Source organism: Siphateles boraxobius, unplaced genomic scaffold, assembly GCF_051911475.1.
Source record: "Siphateles boraxobius isolate OS27281-9 unplaced genomic scaffold, OSU_SipBor_1 76, whole genome shotgun sequence".
Classification (NCBI taxonomy): domain Eukaryota; kingdom Metazoa; phylum Chordata; class Actinopteri; order Cypriniformes; family Leuciscidae; genus Siphateles; species Siphateles boraxobius.
This window is the reverse complement of record NW_027509204.1, coordinates 802,237-825,949: the sequence shown is the minus strand read 5'-3', so window position 1 is coordinate 825,949 and position 23,713 is coordinate 802,237. Positions and strand designations below refer to the sequence as shown.

At 42.0% G+C, this 23,713-nt stretch overlaps 2 protein-coding genes across 7 annotated transcripts in view; one reads left to right on the top strand and one right to left on the bottom strand.

Annotated features, from left to right (window-relative positions):
* Positions 1-205: 205 nt before the first annotated feature.
* cnbpa (CCHC-type zinc finger, nucleic acid binding protein a) lies at positions 206-6,356 on the bottom strand. 4 transcript variants are annotated; one of them, XM_077217770.1, is made up of 5 exons: positions 6,270-6,356; positions 5,105-5,216; positions 4,954-5,022; positions 3,112-3,310; positions 206-1,170 (listed from the first exon to the last, which is right to left on the bottom strand). In XM_077217770.1, the coding sequence occupies exons 2-5, from the start codon at positions 5,211-5,213 to the stop codon at positions 1,053-1,055; spliced, it is 495 nt and encodes a 164-aa protein (XP_077073885.1). In that variant the 5' UTR covers positions 5,214-5,216; positions 6,270-6,356; the 3' UTR covers positions 206-1,052. The 4 variants fall into 4 exon arrangements, with proteins under 4 accessions (XP_077073885.1, XP_077073889.1, XP_077073887.1 ...); XM_077217774.1 differs by having other exon boundaries at positions 4,954-5,019; positions 6,270-6,355; XM_077217772.1 differs by lacking the exon at positions 6,270-6,356 and adding an exon at positions 5,886-6,229 and having other exon boundaries at positions 5,105-5,232.
* A 1,178-nt stretch (positions 6,357-7,534) lies between these two features.
* Positions 7,535-23,713, top strand: part of LOC143724567 (RAF proto-oncogene serine/threonine-protein kinase-like) — an 82,991-nt gene continuing 66,812 nt past the window's right edge. For 2 of the 3 annotated variants that reach the window (XM_077217715.1, XM_077217711.1), the window contains exon 1: positions 7,581-7,790. The gene's annotated coding sequence lies outside the window, so the exon portion shown is untranslated. Of the gene's footprint in view, positions 7,791-23,713 lie in introns of all 3 variants that reach the window. The other variant, XM_077217712.1, reaches the window with a different exon arrangement.

Genomic DNA, 23,713 nt, shown 5'->3' with positions numbered 1-23,713 from the left:
GCAATAATATCGCATGGTGACATAAGGGTATCCTTACACCCCAATACTAAACTCTTCAGAGCATGTCATCTACTAAATAGGATGACATTTAAAAAGCAGTATTTTTTTTAAGTTGCTTTTGAAATCTAAGACCTAATGGCAAATGCCTTCCTCAGGAATGCTTTTATATTTTTCTAGATGATAAAATGAATGAATGCAGACAGACTCCCCATCCTCCTCCAGCTTTATTGACAGTTTAAAATTACACATCTATGTTCTAGGACTTAAGTTGCAATTTCCTCCGACTTAAAAACTGAGTACAAGCACTGATATTCTTACAGTAGTCCAAGTGATATTGTACAAAAATATCTGATTTCTGTGAAAACATTCTTTTTGCAAATTGTTGCTAATTCCTTTTGTCTCTTTATTGTTCCGGATAATTTAAAGGTAGAAAGGACTAAAATTACTCTATAACTTCCAGCATTAACAAGCATCGTTTGATGAACCTGCAACATGACTTTAGAAAAACGTCAAACAAAATAAAAATGCAACAAAAAAAAAGACTTCTGATATTCAAATTAATCCAAAATACCAATATAACATTTCCATAGTAGAGACACTTTGCTGTAATGGAGCTCCTGTGATCGATGAAAACGGTTTTGTCTATCCTCTTAAGCCAGCTTACACTTTTCTCCATATAACCACAAAAAATAAAACAAACGGCCGAGTTGAGCCTTCACCTGACTTCTCTTATTTCATTAAGCTTCCTCTGCGTGATCCCAGAGGTCCCGTGGCGCACGCCGTCCCAGTCGCGGATCCGCTCACCAGCGCATGGGAAGGGCTTCTTTAACCAAGCGCCATGCGTTACACCTCTACCTACCTAAATAAACATCTCATTTTAAACGCAATATGATTTTTTTTTTTTACCCCTCTTCTTTATAACAAAGGAAAAACACAACTCAAAGCTGCTCACTGGCCTGGAAAGGCCTCTGTTTGCCAGGCATTGGCCAATGAAGAGGATTTAGAGAAGAGAAACAACCATCAATCAGGAAAGGAGGGGTGTGGAGGAGGAGTTACGCGGACGCTTCGATGGTGCACTCTCGGGCCAGGTGACCGGTCTTCCCACAGTTGTAGCAGTTCACCTCGGTGGCCTTGCTGCACTGCACCGCCACGTGCCCGATCTCTCCACACCTGCAACACACACACACTTCAGTCCTGGCAAACACACACCCTCCTGTCCAACACTCTCTAGTAGCAGTAGGGATGAATCACGGTTTTCAAATAGTTGATTTCATTATAGAATATCGAATAGGTTGTGCGATTATTGTCTAATAAAATCCCCATGTTTTCGGTTCTGATGCGTTCATGTAACCAGAGGGTGACGCTGCCAATGACGCGTCTAAAAGCCGTCAACCAACTCCGACAACAGAAGAAGAGCACGTCGCCTCACGCCAGAGCAAGTGAGCGGAGAGAGGCTTTCTGGAGACTCGGCTGAATCCCAGAATGCCCTTTGTGACGTGCTGGTTACAAAATATGTGAAATAAGTAGTCCTGTTCAGTTGTAGTTGTTCATTTAAGTAAACTAATCACATTTAAATTAATTGAATTACTTAAATATATACTGGAGAGAATATTAACCATAATGAGCATTACCGTAATGTTATATATATATTTATAGCCTATTCTGCACTCAAGCACACGCATAAAGCTTGCCACAAAGAACCAGCAACAGTAATGATTAAGAATGTGTCAAATATAGCAAGGAGACATTAAAACTGTTTATTACTAAACTAGTGTTTTCTGTGTCAGTGTTGGACTCCGCCGCAGAGATGAAGTTGAGGAACACAGATGTTTGGAGACGAGTCGCTGTGATGAAGGACAGTGTGAATGTTCGACTGAAGTGGCACAGCGGCGCCACGCTCTTACAGCGATCGGTCACATGTCTATTGAACACGTCATGAGATCGATGGATGACGATAAAGCTTCAGCAGCACTAAGTTATCCCAAAGCCAACAATTGGAGTAAAAATATTTCCTCGATGTAGCATATTGGTAATCATGTATTAGGCCTACTAACTCCCGTAAAATGTAATCTAGGCCCAATCCCCGCTCTCCAATATTTATTTGTGCGCGCTCATGTTCATGACACTGTTAACCGTGTTCTCTGAGGAGCTGAGGGAGAGTAATGCGCTTTAGTAGTGATTGTAATAATAGTTCTCGTCAAAGGGATATAATGCGTTTAAAAACAGATCATTAAGAGTGAAATATGAGACAGGCTGTTGTTGAAAATGAAGTGACTTAACTGCTTACATAAAGGTTCACTATAATGTTTTTAAATATAACAGAGATAAAAGCTACAAAGTTTTTGACACCGTTTTCAACTGAAAACTATGCGTTTTGGGCCGTTCATTTAGGCCATGTTTTCACGGAAACAATCTGAAGATAAAACGCAAAAGTGGCGTTGCGTTATCACTTTTTATTCTGCGTTTAGACGAGCGTTATGGGGGGAAATCTGCGTGCATATGGTGATGCAAAAGTGTGAGAAATTGGAGTAGTACGCACTCCAGGCGGCAATGTGAAGCACTGCCACACAACAACACCTAGTCCGCGCGCCACCTTCCTTCTACTCTCACTTGTAGCGCAAAATCAAAACATGCTGAAGCGAACAGCAAATAGACTCTTGTACGTTTATCAGCTGCTAGGGCAACTTGAAGGTCCGACGTATGGAAATAATCCGACACGTTGGTTGTTATTTTCCTGTACTGGCGCATGCCTGTGACGTAAATGCGTACGCAACGAGAGCCGCCGTGAGCAGAACGCGATGGTGGAGTGACGTCATGCGTGTCAGTGCTCAGCCTATAGGTGCATAGAGTTTCTTTACAAACCGCATTGAGTCGTTTTTGCGGATCCTTGTGAACCGGGATCGTTTTGAAATGTTGCCATCTGTACTTGGAAACTTTTTCATTGCTGTCGTGTAAGCGTACCCTTTGTCAGTTTATTTCTCTCATTGGTGTGGAGGCCACAAGTGTTTCTTTGAGACGGGACGCCTTTTGGTTACAGCATATGGGCGAGTAAATAATTCTTATATTTGGGTGAACAATTTCTTTGAAGCACAAGCTTTGAATAGGCCTTACCGGTAACACTTGACCTTGTCACACAGTTTCTGGATGTGTCCGAAGCCCCCGCAGGAGTAGCACTTCTGCTCGTTGGCGTGGTCACAGTCGCGAGCCACGTGACCGGCTTTACCACAGTTATAGCAACACTGCTCCCTTTCCTTTTTGGGCTCTTTACAGTCTCTGGAAATATGGCCACTCCTGTGGCAGTTGTAGCATGCTGGGTTAAAACAACAAAAAAACATTTAATCAACCATGTAGAGGACCAACAATGCAAAACAGGGCTCGACAATAAGGACTGTGTCATACGTCACAACAAGGCGACAATGTCTTTTCGCCTTTCTTCGCCATTGGCTTTTGGCTTGATTAGTTGGGGACATTTCATTTTATATTTAACAATATTATTATAACATTATTTTCCTGTTATCTCTGTATCTGCATTGTAAAAAGCGCTATATAAATAAAGATGACTTGACAGCCAGGGGCCAGCGTTAAAGATGACAGCCGATCAGGCCGGCGCTGCATCCTCACAGACGTGGATAATTTGCACCTTTTAATGCCTTGCCAATTTAAATATTCCAGCACATGCAGATGCGAAAGTACCAGTAACACGCATCCAAAGTGCGCACGCAGAAATTCACACAAAATTGTCAAATTGCCCATCTTGAGTATCATCATAAACAGTCGGTTGTCTTGCGTGAACAAACATGTGAGATAAGATTCATGCGTAACATTATACTGGATCGTGCAGCTCTTAAAGTGACCGCAGGCTACTACTCCTGTTTTTATGCTAATCAGACAAAAGACAACAAAAAAATTGCTCAATGCTCTTGACTGAATAACTTTAATGAGGGTTAATCTATATTTATACAGTGAAGACTATAAAGTAATATTTTACAGTTGATTACTAGTTCTGTACCTGAACATCTAGTTTAGACCTACATTAAAAACCTGAAAATAACTGTTTATTTCATTTTTATGTTTGTTCTTTTGTATTTATTTGTACTATTGCTCATAAATTGATAATTTGTTCTTATTACACAGCTCTGTGGAATACTTGATTCTGATTGGTCAACCGCTGAAAACAGAAACACAGGCTCATCCGGGTCACTAAAGTCAGCAGCGCTATAAGCTTGGTGAGCTAATAAATATTAAAACTCAGTCGAATCAATATTTAGTGTACAGTTATGCCATCCAGTATTGTGGCCTCGCTCTTTCATTTCATACAAACACAGCCGCCGCCATTTTGATGCTTTGTTTTATACACTGTAAACTTTTTAAAACAGCTTAATCTGAAACCAATATCTCTTATCACCATAATTATTTGTGTTGAAATGCTGTGTGATAAGTGTTATGACTGTGAACCATATCTCTTAAATGTCCATCTAGTTTGAACTTGCTGCTGAAACTGCTCTCTCCGCGCAAGCTTTGCGTTTAAAGACCTAATGAAATATTTCAGGATCAATATTTCGTGTCTAATTATTCACTTATGTGGCAAGTAGTCGTGTAATAAACGGTTAATGTACATCCAGCCGGTGGTTATCTCAGAATAAACCCCTGATCTGATCCTGATCACCCTGTCGGGTTTATTCTGAGATAACCGGTTGGATGTACATCATCCCTTATTTTATTAAAGACTGTCTTTAACAACATTTAAAATTTATACGAGTTAGGCTACTAGTTTTCGGTGTCATAACCTTAATAAATTTACATGGATCTAAAACAATAACCAGGCCTATTTTATTTTATGTATTTATTACTTTTTTTTGTGGTGGGGTCGACAGGGCCAGTAGAAAAATCCTTGGTGTTGAGCCCTGCAAAAGATCTTCAAGCTCTACCCAATGGAAGTGTGAAGAGTCTTACCATCCTCGGTCTGCTCACAGTCTCTGGCGATGTGACCCTGCTCTCCACACCGGTAGCAGAACAGATCTACTGATACAGAGAGAGAGAGAGATCATGAGTCAGCTCCTGGACAGATGCGGTGTGTTTAAATAAAGCCCTGCAGTCCTCCTACCCTTTCCTCGGCCCCGACCCCGGCCACGGCCCCGGCCCGCGTTAGGACAGTTCTTGATCCAGTGTCCGGAGCGGCCACATCCAAAGCACTCGCTGGTACTCATGTCCATTCTCTGCGGAGATTAAAACCTCATTACCCCTGTGACCGGGTTCAACAATTCACCTGGGAACCTCATGCTGCAAAGACTAACAGAATGCAAAAAATGTCCTAAACATAGTTTGTTTTTAGACACTACTTTGCTTGTAAGAGACATTTGAATAAAACAAGTGTTTCTATACTTGCAGTTTCTATATTCATAATAAACCTTCCTTCTCAAAAACCCATTTTCAGTGACAAATCATGATAGACACCATATTTCTAGGACAGTCGATCCAATCTAACTAAGCGTTTATTTGTAGTGTGAGCTTGCAAGCACAATTGTAACTTTAATAACTTAATTATGTCAGTGGCAATAATCCACACTCATATGGTGTGAATGGGAGGCACATGGCACGTGTCCTAGCCTCACTGCTAGTGCTAAAGACAAATCTAGCAGAATTAACAGGGCTGACACTTAACACAATTATCAATACTCATAAACGTATTTAAACAGGAGTTATTAAGGCCTACACATCCGCATAATGGTTTAATACTTGTACTAGTCATTAAATCCTACATCAGCACGAGTAAAAGCAGCACAACAGAGTAACGGGAACTGCTCTCGGCAATACTATATTCATACTGCATATAAATGAATAAACGAACATAAGTTTATAGATGTAGTTTGCAGCTGATAAATGACACGATTGAAGTAAAGTCACATGTTCACCGTCCACAGCCTTACCACCTCAACACTGGGCCACACCATGCAGGTTCAACACAAAAACTTCACAAATACACTCAATTCTATCACTAATCTGCAGTGATGTGAGTATTTATGATCTTCTGTGAGTTTTATTTCTGGAATGGCACACGTGCACGTGCACTTCTACGAGTATTTCCCGCGCAGGCACGCGCTGCTGCAGGCCTCGACTAGCTAAACGCGCGTGATTAAACACAATCACTCGCTACACACACTGCGGTCAACATATTCAAAGCCGGCATTTAAGATGTAACTGATCATTAAGTTAATATGAACAAAACCAGTTGGAATTGAGAGTTTGTCTCTGATAATGTTTGTACTCACCTATAACAGAACACTAGCCTGTTAGCTGTGACTAACTGCTGTTTACTCCTCCCTTCAGCACTGCGCATGAATCCGCTGAGCGACAGGTACAGTAGCCAATAAGAGATCCCGATTTAGCGCAGGGGCAACCAATGAGAATCGAGTGCCCGGAGACACCCCTCCTTTCTGTCCAATCACTGATCTAAAAGAAACACTTGTCATGCCCACACAAACAAAACACCGTTGGAAATATTCAGAAATGGAATATTATCGTTGTGCGTGTTTATACATCATCTGCAGCCTATTATTAAAACAGACAACTACTGGAATATATAACAAGTGTTATTTCCAAACATGTTAATCCAAGTCTGTGGTTAGGTTTATGCAGATCCTACAACATCTCAGAGTTTAGCTATAGGAAGAACTCAAACTGACAGTGAGTTATAATAATTTGAATAAGCAGTTCATATCTCGCATTCTTGCTTCATATTTCATTCTGTTCCCCGATAAAGCAACCCGGAGCCGCTGGTGCATCATCAGTTTTTCAAATCTAGTCGCCAAATCGGATTAAAACAAATAATAATAGTCAAGTCACCTTTATTTATAGCGCTTTACAGTACATATTGCTTCAAAGCAGCTTTACAGAAATAACAGGAAAATAATGTTGCACATATATAAAATTAAATGTCGACATTTAATTTAAAATAGAGTAATATGCGGACAACTTCTTTCGGTGTCAGCATAGCAACTCTTACTATTTCTGTCATATTTACATGCCTCAACCATATGGTTAGCATAAAAAGTGTCTTTTAAAACTGCATCCACATTTAATTGAGGTCATGGAAATCTTGTAAAATATGTAAGAATATATGCTCTTCATTTACTGCAACTTAAACCTATCTGCATTAAGTCATCCAACTATTATTATTCCGATTTTACATCATATAAAGCAACATGGCTAACTTATTTATAAATTATATTCATAAAGTAATGAACGTAATATGACTCAACATAAAGTAATCATACAGGTGATTGTTTAATATTCATTTCAGTACACGAGTACGAACAGTGATTCAAATATCAGTTATATTCTTTTACTAATTCTCTACTATACGTGTGTGTGTGTGAGTGTGTGTGTATGTGTGTGTGAGAGAGAGAGAGAGAGAGAGAGAGACTCAGAGAGAGAGAGAGAGAGAGAGAGAGAGACTGAGAGAGAGAGAGAGAGACTGAGAGAGAGAGAGAGAGAGAGAGAGAGAGAGAGAGAGAGAGAGAGACTGAGAGAGACTGAGAGAGAGAGAGAGAGACTGAGAGAGAGAGAGAGAGAGAGAGAGAGAGACTGAGAGAGAGAGAGAGACTGAGAGAGAGAGAGAGACTGAGAGAGAGAGAGAGACTGAGAGAGAGAGAGAGACTGAGAGAGAGAGAGAGAGAGAGAGAGAGAGAGAGAGACTGAGAGAGAGAGAGAGGTTCCACTCGTCTTGTGTCGGTGACGTCATTGTCGTTTCTTCAGGTTATGGCGGAGCTCAACTCTTCAAACTTTCTGTGGTGAGTGTGTATCGCTCCTAAAATGCATTATGAGTTTTGTAATGACCGTGTAACATCTCATGTCAGCTTTTCGTCTGGTGACAATAAAAATATAACTGGCTTGTGAAATGTTTGTAGAGTTTGCTGATTGATTTAATAGGTTTATGTAGAAAAAGAAATAGGGCCGCTGATGTAAAAAGATCTGCTCAAGAACATTCATACCAGTGTGTGTAACCAATGCCTTTTAACAGCATGTAATGATTGCCCTGCGAATAAAGATCATTATATTAGCTTAACATGTTTTCCATGATGTTTACACCCCTTTTCCGATTACATCCTTGCGACTGGACTTGTGTTTGTTATGAATTTCTTCTGCTCAAACACACACTGAACATGCGTTATTAAACACAGTCGAGCAACATCAACAGCTTACGCGAAAAATAGTGTTTATTGGGGATATTTATGAAATGTACAAACTCTGATAACAACACTATTAATGTAGTGCAGTTAACGTGTTCTGCCTAAATTTATATGATTTTGACAGCTTTTTCCCCCTAGAAAATATATGTAAAAGTTACAGAATCTGGACTGCCTGTATGTTTGTTTGTTTCATTATTATGACATGATTTATACAATTCCAGTAAGTTTCTGTTTTTGAGAAGAGATGTCACTGCAGTTGTGTACAATTGTGTAAAGCCTAACAACAGTTAAAGGCAGGGTAGATTATTTGTTGCTAAACATTTTTTGTTTTTTTCTGGTTAAAGGTGCTCTTAGTGATGTCACACGTTATTTAGGCCAATTTTTTTTTGTCACATACAGCAAACATCTCCTCACTATCCGCTAGCTGCCTGTGCCCTGAACACACTGTAAAAAACTGCTGTCTCTGCAGACACCCCAGGCTCCACACAGGCATCAAAAACAAACTGGGCTAACCCGCACCACGAAAAATAACAAACTGTTCCAGCCAATTACCGACAAGAAGGATTTGGGGGTGGGGTTTGGGGGGGTTAGTGCGTGGACGAGGAGGAGGGAGGGTCTAGCTAGCCTCCGTTTTGTTTGACAATACTTCGAACGTCAACAAGAAGTGACGTCACCCAACATAGCTTAGAGCACCTTTAATTGTCCCTTCACATCTTGAAAGCGAACACTAAGTTAAGTGGTCTAAAAGTATTTATAATATACCGTCTGTGGAAGGCGTAGGACCATACAATGTTCATCCAGTCATTGCATTCGGTCGTACCTGCCTGTCAGCGTATTTATTTCCAATAATATTCCAAGTATTTGGAAGATATGGAAACCCATGACATTATACTCGGAGCTGTTCACGACGCAAATTTATGCGTTTGTATGTCAACACAAACCTGCCTGTTTTGGTCCTGCGGCCTGCCTGAGGATGCTTTGATATTGCAACATACTTTGGCACATGGTCAGACTATTGCCATGACCAAGTAAAAAAACTTAGGTGTTGTGTTTGACCCAGATTTGAAATTTATTAAGCAGATTAGTGCCGTGGTTAAGAGTTGCTTTTTCCAGATTAGGACTATTGCACGTTTAAAGTCTATTCTGTTGAGAAAAGATTTAGAAAAAGTTATTAATGCCTTTGTTCTGTCCTGCCTCGACTATTGTAATGTTTTGTATGTAGGGTCCAGTCAGACCACTATATCACGCTTGCAGTTAGTCCAGAACGCGGCGGCACGGCTGTTGGTGGGTGCTAAGAAAAGTCTGAATATTTCTCCTGTCTTCGCTTCTCTGAGGTGGCTACCAGTGGATTTCAGGACAAAATATAAAACTCTGCTGTATGTTTTTAAAGCAGTACATGGGTTAGCTCCTGCTTATGTATCTGAGCTTATTGCTCTTCATCAAGCACCTAGGCATTTAAGATCAAAAAATAAATCATTGCTCTCTGTCCCTCGATCTCATGTAAAGTTAAAAGGTGATCAGGCCTTTGCTGTTGCAGGTCCGAGGCTTTGGAATAGTCTGCCTCTTGAACTAAGATAGATAACTTCTTTAAATGTATTTAAAACCAGTGTTAAAATGATTTCTTGTCTTTAGCCTTTGAGAGGTTGGGCTAGTTATCTGTATTTGTAAGTTGCATGTTGTTTTTATGTGTTGTTTGTTTTATGCTGCTCATTGTACAGCACTTTGTCTGCAGTTGTAAAGTGCTTTATAAATAAATTAAACTAAACTAAACTTACACTATCAATGCCGAAATAAATCTGCAGCAGTCAGGTGATACAGTTCAGTGCTCTATAAGTTGTTTGGTCAAGTCAAGTCACCTTTATTTGTATAGCGCTTTTTACAATAGATTGTTTCAAAGCAGCTTTATAGAAATAACAGGAAAATAATGATGTAATAATATTGTTAAATACACGGGCGTCAGTTTGGTTTGAAATGTGCTGGGGATAGAGACGCATTCGGAAGTGCATTTTCAGAAGTGCTGGGAACAAACTTGTAAAACTGTGCAGCCTCTCTGCTCAACCCGTAAATAAATGCATCGATCCACAAATTTTGTTTGAGTTCTTTAATGGTCTAGTGGTAGATCTTTTCCCAAGCGTGTCAAAGGTTCTAATCTGCAGTCGTACAGTTTTTTTTCTCTCTCATCAAAACTGAATATGTTCATCAGTGGTTACAGTCTATATCAAGCAGGGACATGTTTGTGTGCATTTTATTTTGTGATTTCACCGGAATGAATAGAGAGTCCTCAACGGCGAAAGATTGAAGCGCGCTTCCGAGTGAAGAGAACACGGTATCCATGACACTAGCTTTGAACTGACAGACTGTGTCTGCTTCCCGGACAATGTTAGGAAGATTGTTCCAGAGTTTTGGTGCTAAATAGGAAAAGGATCTACCGCCAGCAGTCGATTTAGATATTCTAGGTATTAGGGCTGCAACAAACGATTATTTTGATAATCGATTATTCTAACGAACGATTCTTCGATTAATTCGAACGATTAATCGTTGATTTTTTTTGACGACTAACCAGTAAGTTTGGAACGATTATTCAGCCTTTTCAATTAGTTAAAACATTGAGTTATACATATTCTAACTATAAAAAAGAAAAATCACTTAATCTTTTGAAATGTTGTTTTAATGAACTTTGAGCCAACTTCTTCCAACTATCTTCCGAGTGAAGAGAACACGGTATCCATGACACTGATCGCCGCGGCAACGTGCGCTCAGCTTGAGCTCAAAAACAACACATTTTAGCGCTAGATCTCTTATTTAATAGCGAACTAAATGAATGCTCTGCTAGTTAACTGGAGATGTTTTATTTATTTGTATTAGGTACATCCGTGCCTCAATGTTTCAAAAAGTGGTGGTCACAAAATGACTCATGACGAAATCTGGTGGAGACGCGTACCCACCGTCCTCACCGAAATCAACGCCTATGGTTAAATATACAATTAAATGTCCCCAACTAAGCAAGCCAAAGGTTAATGGCGACAAAGGCGAAAATGGCGACAGTGAAGGAACCAAAACTCCATCAGTGACAGCGTAGAAGTAGACGTAAAAAGCGTAGACGCCATCCTTCTGATGTAACAAGTACATCAGGATTTATGGGAAGTGTTCCCGGTTCCGGCTGATCTAAACTATGCAGCCTAACATTGAATTATAGAAGTCTATAATGTGTTATGTGTATGCTTAGCCAAAGAGATGTGTTTTTAGTCTAGCTTTGAACTGACAGACTGTGTCTGCTTCCCGGACAATGTTAGGAAGATTGTTCCAGAGTTTTGGTGCTAAATAGGAAAAGGATCTACCGCCAGCAGTCGATTTAGATATTCTAGGTATTAGGGCTGCAACAAACGATTATTTTGATAATCGATTATTCTAATGAACGATTCTTCGATTAATTCGAACGATTAATCGTTGATTTTTTTTGACGACTAACCAGTAAGTTTGGAACGATTATTCAGCCTTTTCAATTATATGAGTTATACATATTCTAACTATAAAAAAGAAAAATCACTTAATCTTTTGAAATGTTGTTTAAATGAACTTTGAGCCAACTAAACAGGTCATTCTCTTAAATTTTTCAGATTTCTGTCCAACTCAAATCACACACAAATGCTCTCTAAGCATTGTTTAAATATTCTGTTCTTTTTCAAAAGAAAAACAAACAAACATAAATGAATCAGAATCATGTTTAGAATTGACTCTGTAAGAGCAGCGGCTTGCTGAGGAGTAGAAGAAAAGTCATCAATAGGCCCCACTGCTTTTCTTAGAACTAAAACAGAAAAATGGACATTTAGTTCAGGACACAATTCACAAAGAATGGTTGGGCCTAAAATATGAATCTGCAAACAATTATTATAAGTATAAAATTACATTTTTTTTTACATGACATTTGAGCTGACACAGACAATTTCATTCACCATTTAATTAACAGTATGAAAAAATAACTTGCATGTTATTCTTCCTAACATCTCCTTTTCTAAGTCTTTATGAATATGGAACAAATTACAGGCAAGTAATAAGACTATAATACCTAATAGTGTTACAATAATAAAAACAGCCCTGACTCCTAAGCTCCATCAAGCTTTATTCTATGCAAAATATATCATCACATTACTGTAATTATATTATTATTGTTAATATTATTACTAGTAGTATTGCATTCTCTAATAAAGAGATGTACAACTAAGTTAGTTAGTTAGCTCCAGCTGGAGAACACTCACCTCTCACCGGCTCCATCTTGTGCCGGGATGTTTCCTCTTTAAGTGCTCCAACATGCATGTTGTGCTCCCGTGAAAAGCAAGTTCCGCCTTGCATGTAGGCTATTGCACACAACAGCATTTTTGGTTTGAAGTTTTGTGAAACTTTCTCACGCAATAGTATTTGTAAGGGCTATATTACACTCTAGCGCTACAGCGTCGTAGCGGTCAAATCGCGATATTGCAGGCCCTTACATTTGGTCACGTGAGATCTAACAGCTACTCGACAACAAAGATATTTGTCGACAACTTTTCATTGTCGACAACAACTAATCGTTTCAACCCAAATAGGTATTATCAACTGGCCGGAATTTTGAGATTGCAATAGACGTGAAGGACTATAATGCGTTAAGAGCTCGCTCAAGTACTGGGGAGCTAAACCATTTAGTGCCTTTTAAGTAATCAGCAATATTTGAAAATTTATACAATGTTTAATAGGGAGCCAATGCAGTGTTGACAGAACCGGGCTAATTTGGTCATACTTCCTGGTTCTGGTAAGAACTCTAGCGGCTGCGTTTTGAACTAGCTGTAGTTTGTTTATTAAGCGTGCAGGGCAACCACCCAGTAGAGCATTACAATAATCTAGCCTTGATGTCATGAACGCATGAACTAGTTGTTCCGCATTTGTCAATGAGAGCATATGACATAATTTAGATATATTTTTAAGATGAGAAAATGCGGTTTTACAGATACTAGACACGTGACTTTCAAATTGAAGATTGGTATCAAAAAAGCACACCCAGGTTCCTAACTGACGACGAGGACTTGACAGAGCAGCCATCAAGTGGTAGACAGTAGAGCCCGACTGATATATCGGTCTGCCGATATGAGACTGTCGCAGATATATCTGTATCGGCGTATATGATGCAAATATGCCGCCGATATGTAGTATTTTTTTTACAGAACATATAACGCGGATAAAATGCTTGTAAATTGTGTTACTACGTAGTTTGTCCAGCAGAGCGCGCTCCATTGTTTGCTACTGGCGACCCAGGTCACTGTGGTGACACCAGCCAATGAAACATGGCTAGCTAGCTAATGTAGCAAACGCGTATGATAAGCTTGTTGTGAGAGTAAAAGGACATTGTTTATTTACTTTATATTGTCTCATGTGGTGACATTTAAGGTTTAACGTAGCGTTAAATCACAATTTAGCAGACTCCACTGCACTGCTAACTAGTTAGCAACTTACCTTTAAGACTCCTCTCTGGTGCTGCCTGAACAAGAGACAGTTGAACCCATTATAATCAGTCATGTTGTTCACACTGGAGGTGGCGCGAGCGACAAATCTCTGACAGTAAACTGATGCCTCGTTCTGCTTTGTAACGGGCGCTGTGCCGCGTCCAGGTTAAACAGCTGTTGCGACGCGAGCAACAACGCCTACGTCCGATGTAGACACAGTGTTAAAGCTCATTCTGCCTTTAACGCTACGTTACAACATCAAGCAATGTTCCTTATAATTTATATAATTATAAAACTTTATATAGGGCCATTTTGCACAATGAGTAGTTTCAAGTTTAATACATTTTGCTGACTAATTATTTAAAATATTATTCAAGTAAAAGTACTGTACTTATGTAATGAAACATGTTTTCATTATGGTATTATTACTTTTAATTTAGTAAAATATCTGAGTACTTCCTTCCTTCACTGGTAATACACGATAACAAGGTTTTGCCAGTGACACTTATTTATAAATATTTATTTAATATATATTAAATATTTATTGATACAAGTTATTTTTTATATATAACGTGACTAAATAAAAAGACAAAGTCATTAGTGAAGATTATGCAACAATATTTAGAATAGAATTTAGAATAGAACATGCAATGCAAACTAGTTTGTTTACAGCTCAAACGTATCATTCTCATTCTATCATTCACTCTGCCTCCATTACACATCTTTGTCACACACAAAAGTGTTTGATCACAACATTTGAGTGATCATTGCAAAAAATTTGTATAATATATATTCTGTTTATGTATACTGTATTCTATATACAGTACCAGTCAAAAGTTTGTACAAACAAATGGGAAAGTGTGTCCAAACTTTTGACTGGTTCTGTACTATAATATACACATAAATAATATTGCTACTGTATTATATACACATACATAATATCGGCCGATATATCGTTATCTGGCTTTTTTTTTACTTCATAATATCGGTATCGCCCCCCCAAAAATCCATATCGGTCGGGCTAAGGCTGAGCAATTTTATCGATTCTGCGATATAAATCGATATTTTCTTTCCCAAGAAAGTATCGATTTTTAAGCCGCGAGTATCGATACACAAGTCCCATGCAAATACTCCGTGTTTACCCCCATTCGCTTTAAAGCTTGGACGTTTTCGGTTCTGCTGTCGGTACTGGAGAAAATACACGTAGGCTACTATTTATTATTGATATAAAGACATAATCTTGAACATGTTTATCTTGCCAGCCAGTTCTATATATAATAATATTAAACCATTTGTCTGTGATGCAACTTTGCTATTCGCAGACCAGAAGTGGACTGCAACGAGACAAGAAAAGTATAGGCTACTTAACTTTGGACTTCATGTGCGCATCTAAACTATCAAATATACACAATAATATAAAAATGACCAGCTCTGAGATTCACTGAAACACAGTTTATTCACTTAAACAGTTTATGTCTTAAATGGACGTAAATAGTTAGGAGAAAATAATGGTGCATCAGTCACCTATTAGATCTGCACTCGGTCTTAAAGGTGCAGCGTCTAATAAACCTGCTGACGATGGAGCCATTATTGTGAATCAAACAACGAAAGGCACTCACAGCTCTTGAATGAATAACTTAAACTTGTGTAAATCAAGTTTTTAGTTTTCAGTTCAAATAGTTCAATCCAAGTAAATGGAACACTCACAAGATGTCACCAAAATCACTCTGTCCCCTTTAAATCTTTCAGAAAATTATGTAAGTGTATCGAATTATATCGAATCGTATCGAATCGTATCGTTGGCTGAATATCGTGATATATATCGTATCGTGAGCTGAATATCGTGTATTGTATCGTATCGTGAGATTAGTGTATCGCTACAGCCCTAGGTCGGGCTCTATTAGACAGTATTCTAGGCATTACGTTACATGGTTATAATCGCCATGTCACCCTGTAGCCCAAGACTGGTCCCCCACTGAAGCTAAGCAGAGCTGAGACTGGTTAGTACCTGGATGGGAGACTCCATGGGAGAAAACCAGGTTGCTGCTGGTGTCACAATCAATAGACGGAAGCAAAGATGCAAGTAACTCGTTTATTTGTAAGGTCAGAAGTAACACAGTCCAGGAACACGGGTGGGCTTGTGGCGCAGGGACTCGGTGATCAGCGTGCTGGTGCAGAGAGATGGTGAAGAATCCAGTGCAGGTGAACATCCAGACGAGATGACAACCACGAAGAAACCAAACAGGAACTCGAACCAGGACAGGACTGCAGACAGGCACACGATACACAAACACGGAGGACACCAAACCGACGATCTGACAAAGAGGGGAGAGTGTGATGAGTTTATATAGATGAAAGAATTGGCAGCAGCTGGTGCAGGGAATGAGATCAGCTGGCAAGTTGATCAGAGTGAAATGAGCGGTAACGCCCACTCACACACTCTCACACACACACAACAACAAATACACGAGACGCGAAGAAAACAGTAAATTCATGAATCGTGACAGTACCCCTCCTCCTAGGAACGTCTCCTGACGTTCCCAGACTCCCTTACCTGTCGATTGTAATCATCAATAAGGGAGTGATCCAGGATGTCTCTAGCAGGCACCCAACTTCTCTCCTCTGGACCGTAACCTTCCCAGTCCACCAAGTACTGGACTCCGCGTCCCCTCCGCCTTGAGTCCCGAATATGTGGGTTCCCCTTCTACGAGTCGCGGCGGTGGGGGAACCGTGGCTGGCGGGTTAATGCGAGAATGAAATACGGGTTTGATTTTGGATACATGAAAAACGGGATGGATTCTCCTGTACACTGGAGGGAGGTTAAGGCGGACTGCCACCGGACTAATGATTTTGGTGACAGTGAACGGCCAATGAATTTGGGAGCAAGCTTATTAGAAACGGAGCGGAGAGGAATGTTCTTGGTAGAAAGCCACACTTTGGAACCGACGACGTATACGGGAGGTCTAGACCGGTGGCGATCGGCCTTGGCCTTGGTGCGCACTCCCACTTGGAGTAGAGTCTCACAGGCTCTCGTCCAAGTGCGACGACACCTCTGGACGAAAGCGTGGGCGGAGGAGACCGCGACTTCGGATTCCAGACTAGGAAAAATTGGTGGCTGGTAACCTAGACTACACTTAAACGGAGATAGGCCCGTGGATGACACTGGTAATCGCAACCTTCTCTCCAACCAGACATCGCAACCTTCTCTCCAAATCCTGGTTGGCTCTCTCAGTTTTACCATTGCTCTGGGGATGAAACCCTGAGGACAGACTCACAGTCGCACCCAGTAATCTACAAAACTCTCGCAAAAATTTGGACACAAATTGGGGTCCTCTGTCGGAAACCACGTCTGTCGGGAGGCCATGTAACCGAAAGACGTGGTTAACGACTGTTAACGCTGTCTCCTTGGCTGAGGGTAATTTGGGCAAGGGAATGAAGTGGGCCGCCTTCGAGAACCGGTCCACCACAGTCAAAACTACCGTGTTACCCTGAGAGGGTGGGAGGGCGGTGACAAAATCTAGAGCGATATGGGACCAGGGTCTCGAAGGGACCGGCAGCAGTTGAAGGAGCCCATCTGGGGGTCGATTGGAAGTCTTACCAGTGGCACAAACTGAGCAAGCCAAAACAAAACTGTGAACGTCGCGAGCCATGCGTGGCCACCAAAATCGTTGCCTGACTAAAGATGTAGTGCGACTAACTCCTGGATGACAAGCCACGTTTGAACAGTGCCCCCACTGAATGACGTCGGACCGCAATTTCTTTGGCACAAATAAACGGTTCGGTGGACAACCGACCGGAGGCGTTACCCCTTGTAAGGCCGTCTTGACCTTCGATTCGACCTCCCATGTGAGTGTAGAGATAATTAAGGTCTCTGGAAAAATGCACTCGGGAGTAGACGGGCGATCGGAACGGTCAAAAATGCGCGATAAAGAATCGGGTTTGATGTTCTTAGAACCCGGGCGGTACAAGAGAGTAAAGTCAAAACGTCCGAAAAAAAGTGCCCACGAGCCTGCCTAGAGTTTAATCTTTTAGCGGTTCTAATTTATTCCAGATTCTTATGGTCGGTCCAGACGATAAAAGGTACCCCCGACCCTTCTAACCAGTGGCGCCATTCCTCCAACGCTAACTTGACTGCCAACAACTCTCTATTACCAATATCATAATTACGTTCGGCAGGGGACAAACGGTGAGACAAAAACTCGCATGGATGCACTCTGTCGTCTGTAGGAGAACGTTGGGATAACACTGCACCTACCCCCACCTCTGACGCATCGACCTCCACCACGAACTGAGGTGATGGATCAGGGGTAACCAGGATGGGGGCTGAAACAAAGCGGCCTTTCAGTTTGGCAAACGCAGCTTCAGCTGCGTCTGACCACCTGAACGCAGTTCTGGGGGAGGTCAAGGCGGTCAGAGGCGAGGCTAGTTGGCTGAAATTGCGAATGAACTGCCGGTAAAAATTGGCGAACCCCAGAAACCTCTGTAGGGCCTTACGGGAATCTGGACTTGGCCAATCCACCACAGTCTTAACCTTCTCAGGATCCATACGCATTCCCTCAGACGACACAATGTACCCTAAGAAATGAACAGACTGTGCATGAAAAGCGCATTTCTCCGCCTTGACAAAAAGCCCATTCTCTAGCAACCTCTGAAGCACTCGTCGGACGTGCTGCACATGTTCCTGGAGAGAAGAAGAAAAGATCAATATGTCATCCAGGTAGACATATATGAACTGGTCGACCATATCTCGCAGCACGTCATTGACGAGTGCCTGGAAGACTGCTGGGAAGTTGGACAACCCGAAAGGCATGACCAAGTATTCAAAGTGCCCCCTGGGGGTATTAAAAGCAGTCTTCCATTCATCCCCCTTCCTGATGCGGACCAAATGATAAGCATGACGTAAATCCAACTTTGTGAAGATCGACGCTCCCTGCAACCTCTCGAAGGCTGAAGACATCAGCGGCAAAGGATAAGTATTCTTTACCGTGATGCTGTTCAGCCCCCGGTAGTCAATACAAGGTCGCAGGGATCCGTGCTTCTTCCCCACAAAAAAGAACCCCGCCCCCGCTGGAGAAGAGGAAGGACGGATGAACTCCGATGCCAGAGAATCAGAAATATATTTCTCCATAGCCTCTCTTTCTGGAACAGAAAGTGAATATAACTTGCCCTTAGGCAGAGACGTACCTGGCAGTAACTCTATAGTACAGTCATAGGGACGATGCGGAGGGAGAGAAGCAGCACGAGACTTACTGAACACCTCCTTCAGGTCTAGATACTCCGTGGGCACGTTTGACAAATCCACTGCTTCCTCCTGAAACGTAGAAACAGAAACAGACGGACAAGCAGACACAAGACAGGACTCATGACATTTACTGCTCCACTCTGATACTGATTTCTGCTGCCAGTCTATTTTGAGGTTATGTTCAATGAGCCAGGGGTGTCCTAAAACAATGGGTGCGAGGGGGGAGTCCAGAATGTAGAAGGAGATAATTTCCGTGTGGTTGCCAGATACGCTGAGTGTGATGGGTCCAGTGGTGAATGAAATGGTGGGAATTTCTTGGCCGTTGAGAGCGTGAACTGCGATGGTACGGGTGAGAGGCCGAAGGGGAACCTGAATCTTGAGTGCAAATGTGTAGTCCATGAAATTACCTTCCGCGCCAGAGTCCAGTAGTGCTCGACAGTCGTGAATGTGGGCTGACCACCTGAGTCTTACCGGGAGGAGTGTAGATGTTGATGAGGTCTTCTCAGCGGAGATCCCACCCGACAGTAGCCTCAGATTTACTGCCGGGCTTGCCCTTTTACCGGGCAGTTGAAAGCAAAATGTCCCGCTGTGCCACAGTAAAGGCAAAGGCCCTGGGATCTCCGCCTCTCCTTCTCCTCCCGGGAAAGCCGAGCTCGCCCAACCTGCATGGGCTCGTGATCGTAAACGGGGCTGACCGCGTCCCCGCCGCTGGTTTGCGGAGACTCCACCGCTCCAGACCCCCGAGCGGGTAGTCTCCGACGTTTGACCCGGGAGAGTCGGGAATCCACACGGAGCGCCAGTTCGATCAAACCATTGAGGGTAGTAGGTAAATCCAGTGCGGTCCGCGCGGTCAAAAACTCTCTTCATTTCGGCGGCGAGTGTCTGGAACGAGGAACAGCATGGATCCTGGTTCTCCCACACCGCCGTCCCCCATAGAACTGCCCTCCCAGTCAGTAGCGTGAGCACAAACGCGACCTTGCTTCGTTCCTCCGCAAAGGTCCTGGGCTGCAGAGAAAAGTGCATTGAACAGCGTGTTAGGAAAGCTCTGCAAAAGTTAGGCTCACCGTTGTATGACTCGGGCACGGGTAGGCGGGGCTCTGACTGGGAGACATTCTCTGGTGGTACGGGGGGAGCGGGCGGTGGGGGTGGCGCAGTGGGAACTTGCATAAGTTGGAATCGCTGGGTGAGCTCGGACACCTGCGCCACAAGAGCTTGAATAGCCCGACCCGACTCGTTCATACTCCTCTCCTGAGAATCCATCCGTGAAATGCTGGATCTGATGAATTCGTCCAAAGAAGAGGAGGTTCCACTTGCTGCTTCCATGCTTGGTCAGATCGTTCTGTCACAATCAATAGACGGAAGCAAAGATGCAAGTAACTCGTTTATTTGTAAGGTCAGAAGTAACACAGTCCAGGAACACGGGTGGGCTTGTGGCGCAGGGACTCGGTGATCAGCTTGCTTGTGCAGAGAGATGGTGAAGAATCCAGTGCAGGTGAACATCCAGACGAGACGACAACCACGAAGAAACCAAACAGGAACTCGAACCAGGACAGGACTGCAGACAGGCACACGATATACAAACACGGAGGACACCAAACCAACGATCTGACAAAGAGGGGAGAGTGTGATGAGTTTATATAGATGAAAGAATTGGCAGCAGCTGGTGCAGGGAATGAGATCAGCTGGCAAGTTGATCAGAGTGAAATGAGCGGTAACGCCCACTCACACACGCTCACACACACACAACAACAACAAATACACGAGACGCGAAGAAAACAGTAAATTCATGAATCGTGACAGCTGGAAGAGGTGTTAGTGAGGCCAGCAGGGGGCGCTCACCCTGTGATCTGTGTGGGTCCTAACCAGTGGTGGCTGCTGGTCTTTCAAAGAGGGGAAGCTCATTGTTTTTTTTAACTCTAGTGTCAGGTGTGGGGATGGAGAAAGGAGCGAGGACTTAGGACCAGAGTTGATGGGCTTTATTTTAATAATAAAATAAAACAAAATACAAACATTCTACAAAATTCATCTTCTGATTTTTTTTAATGGTGGTTGGCAAACAACTTTTTAATGTGCATTACTAGCACAAAACTGCAAACACAAGGAGAATAAATAGGGAGCAAACAAGGCAGGTAACGAGGGAGGACAAGTGGGGCAAATGAACCAATAATCAGGTAACAAGATGGGAGTCGACACAATCGACAGGAGAGCACATGGCACAAGGAAACACATGACAAGCCATGTGCTCACACCAAACAAAAAACACAAGCACATGGCCAGTAAAACAAATCACAAGCAAAGTGCTCACACAATGAAGAACATTGACATGAAGAACAATGAGAACACTCATAAGCCACGTGTTCAGACAGAACATGCCATGAAAGCACACAGCTAGTGTAAAACACAAGCTGTGTGCTACACAACACAAGCTGTGTGCTACACAGCACAAGACAAAACATGACATGAAAGCATGCGGCCGATGTGAACACGCGGCCGTGCTACACAAAACACACGTGAACAGAGCGAACACGAAACCGCACGTTCACACGACAAGACAGAACGTTATGCACGAGAACGAGCGGAAGCTCATCCTGTGCGCTCACAATAGAAAACAAACACGAGGAGCATGAATGTCCGAATCCCGACATAAAACCGAAACCAAACGAGACAGATGTGCTGTGATCCAAACACCAATGCTCCGCACATGTAACAAAGGCAGCTGAGATCGGCGGAGGAAATGTGGGAATTAGGTTAAACTGTGAAATGTGTGATGAAAATTGGCTAGCAATTTCGCCAAGCAAATACCAAGAAATAGGTTACAGCAGTTTGTCTTTCGAGTACACAAAATCCGCGATGGGCCTGAGCTCGAAATCCGTGACAGCGGCTTTTTATTGTACAAAATCGCTGTCAATCAAAAGGAGATGCAGTCTTTCGACAGAACCCTCCAATGATCACGGAGAAGCCCAGCGTCCAGCCCCATAATCGCAGCATGCGATGAGACGTTAAACCGAGGTCCTCACTCTCTATGATCTTTAAAAATCCCAGGATGTCCTTCTGAAAGAGTAGGGATGTAACCCCGGTGTCCTGGCCAAATGTGCCCCTTGGCCTCTGTTCATCACGACCTCCTCATCATCCCCATATACTAATTGGCTTCATCACTGTCTCCTCTCCACCAGTAAGCTGGTGTGTAGTGGGCGTTCTGGCTCAATATGGCTGCCGTCGCATCATCCAGGTGGAGCTGCACATTGGTGGTGGTTGAGGAGATTTTCCCTTCCATGTAGAATACCCAGAAAAGCGCTATATAAATGTAACAAATTATTATTATTATTATTAATTAGAATCTTTAGAATTAAGTAGTAGGAAATTACTAGTCATCCAGTTTTTTATATCAACTATGCATTCCGTTAATTTTGTGACTTGGTAAGTTTCGTCAAGTAGTGAAGAAATATAGAGCTGAGTATCATCAGCATAACAGTGAAAACTAATGCCATGTTTCCTAATGATATCTCCTAAAGGTAGCATGTACAAAGTGAACATCAACGGTCCTTGTACTGAGCCTTGTGGTACGCCATACTGAACTTGTGATCGATAAGACATCTCTTCATTTACTGCTACAAACTGATAACGGTCAGATAAGTATGATTTAAACCATGCTAGTGCAATTCCACTAATGCCAACATAATTTTCGAGTCTATTTAAAAGAATGTTGTGGTCAATGGTGTCAAATGCAGCACTAAGATCGAGTAACACTGATAGAGAGATACAACCACGATCGGATGATAAGAGCAAATCATTTGTGACTCTAATGAGAGCTGTCTCAGTGCTATGATACGGTCTAAATCCTGACTGGAAATCCTTGCAGATACCATTTCTTTCTAAAAAGGAACATAGTTGTGAGGATACTGCCTTTTCTAATATATTTGATAGAAAAGGTAGATTCGAGATCGGCCTGTAATTGACTAATTCTGTAGGATAAAGTTGCGTTTTTTTAACAAGCGGTTTAATCATAGCTAGCTTAAAAGTTTTTGGTACGTATCCTAGTTACAAAGATGAATTAATGATGTTAAGAAGAGGATCTATGACTTCTGGAAGCATCTCTTTCATTAGTTTAGTTGGTATAGGGTCTAACATACATGTTGTCGATTTAGATGATTTAACGAGTTTATAAAATTCACCCTCTCCTATAGCAATGAATAGGGGTGTGACGATAACCGCATCACCGCAATATCGCGTTAATGAGATGCCTATCGCGGTGTGATGTCATCACTGCACTTTTTTTTTTTCTCTGCTGAATGTTATAGGAGTGCATATGGTGTGTGATATGAACTACAAACACATTAATCTTTGCTTATAATTTACTGTATTCCGCGAGTCCTATGTTCAAGGGCTGCTGGAGAAAAAAAAAAGCTTCCAGCGCAAGGGAGGGACAGTCCATTAAACATATGGGGGATTTATTTTTTGTGTGTGTCTGATTATTAATAATTAACTGCTAGGTTTCAGTACTTGTGATGTTTACAAATAATGTTCAATTATATACACACAAACGCAGGCATAAAAGACAAAAGCATAACGTAAACAGTTAGAGTTAGATTTTAATTGCAAGCAGCAAAACTTCTCTTATGTGGTATTGGCAATAACAGTTGACGGCGCTAGCCGAATGACATTATTCAAAAAATGGCCACGAATCTAGTGTCTAAGCCAAATACTGTGTCGCCTATTTGGGAACATTTTAGCTTTGAGGCAGGTGACAAGGGGCATTCGGTAAATTTGGACGAGCCAGTATGCCGTATTTGTCGAACAAAAGTATCCGC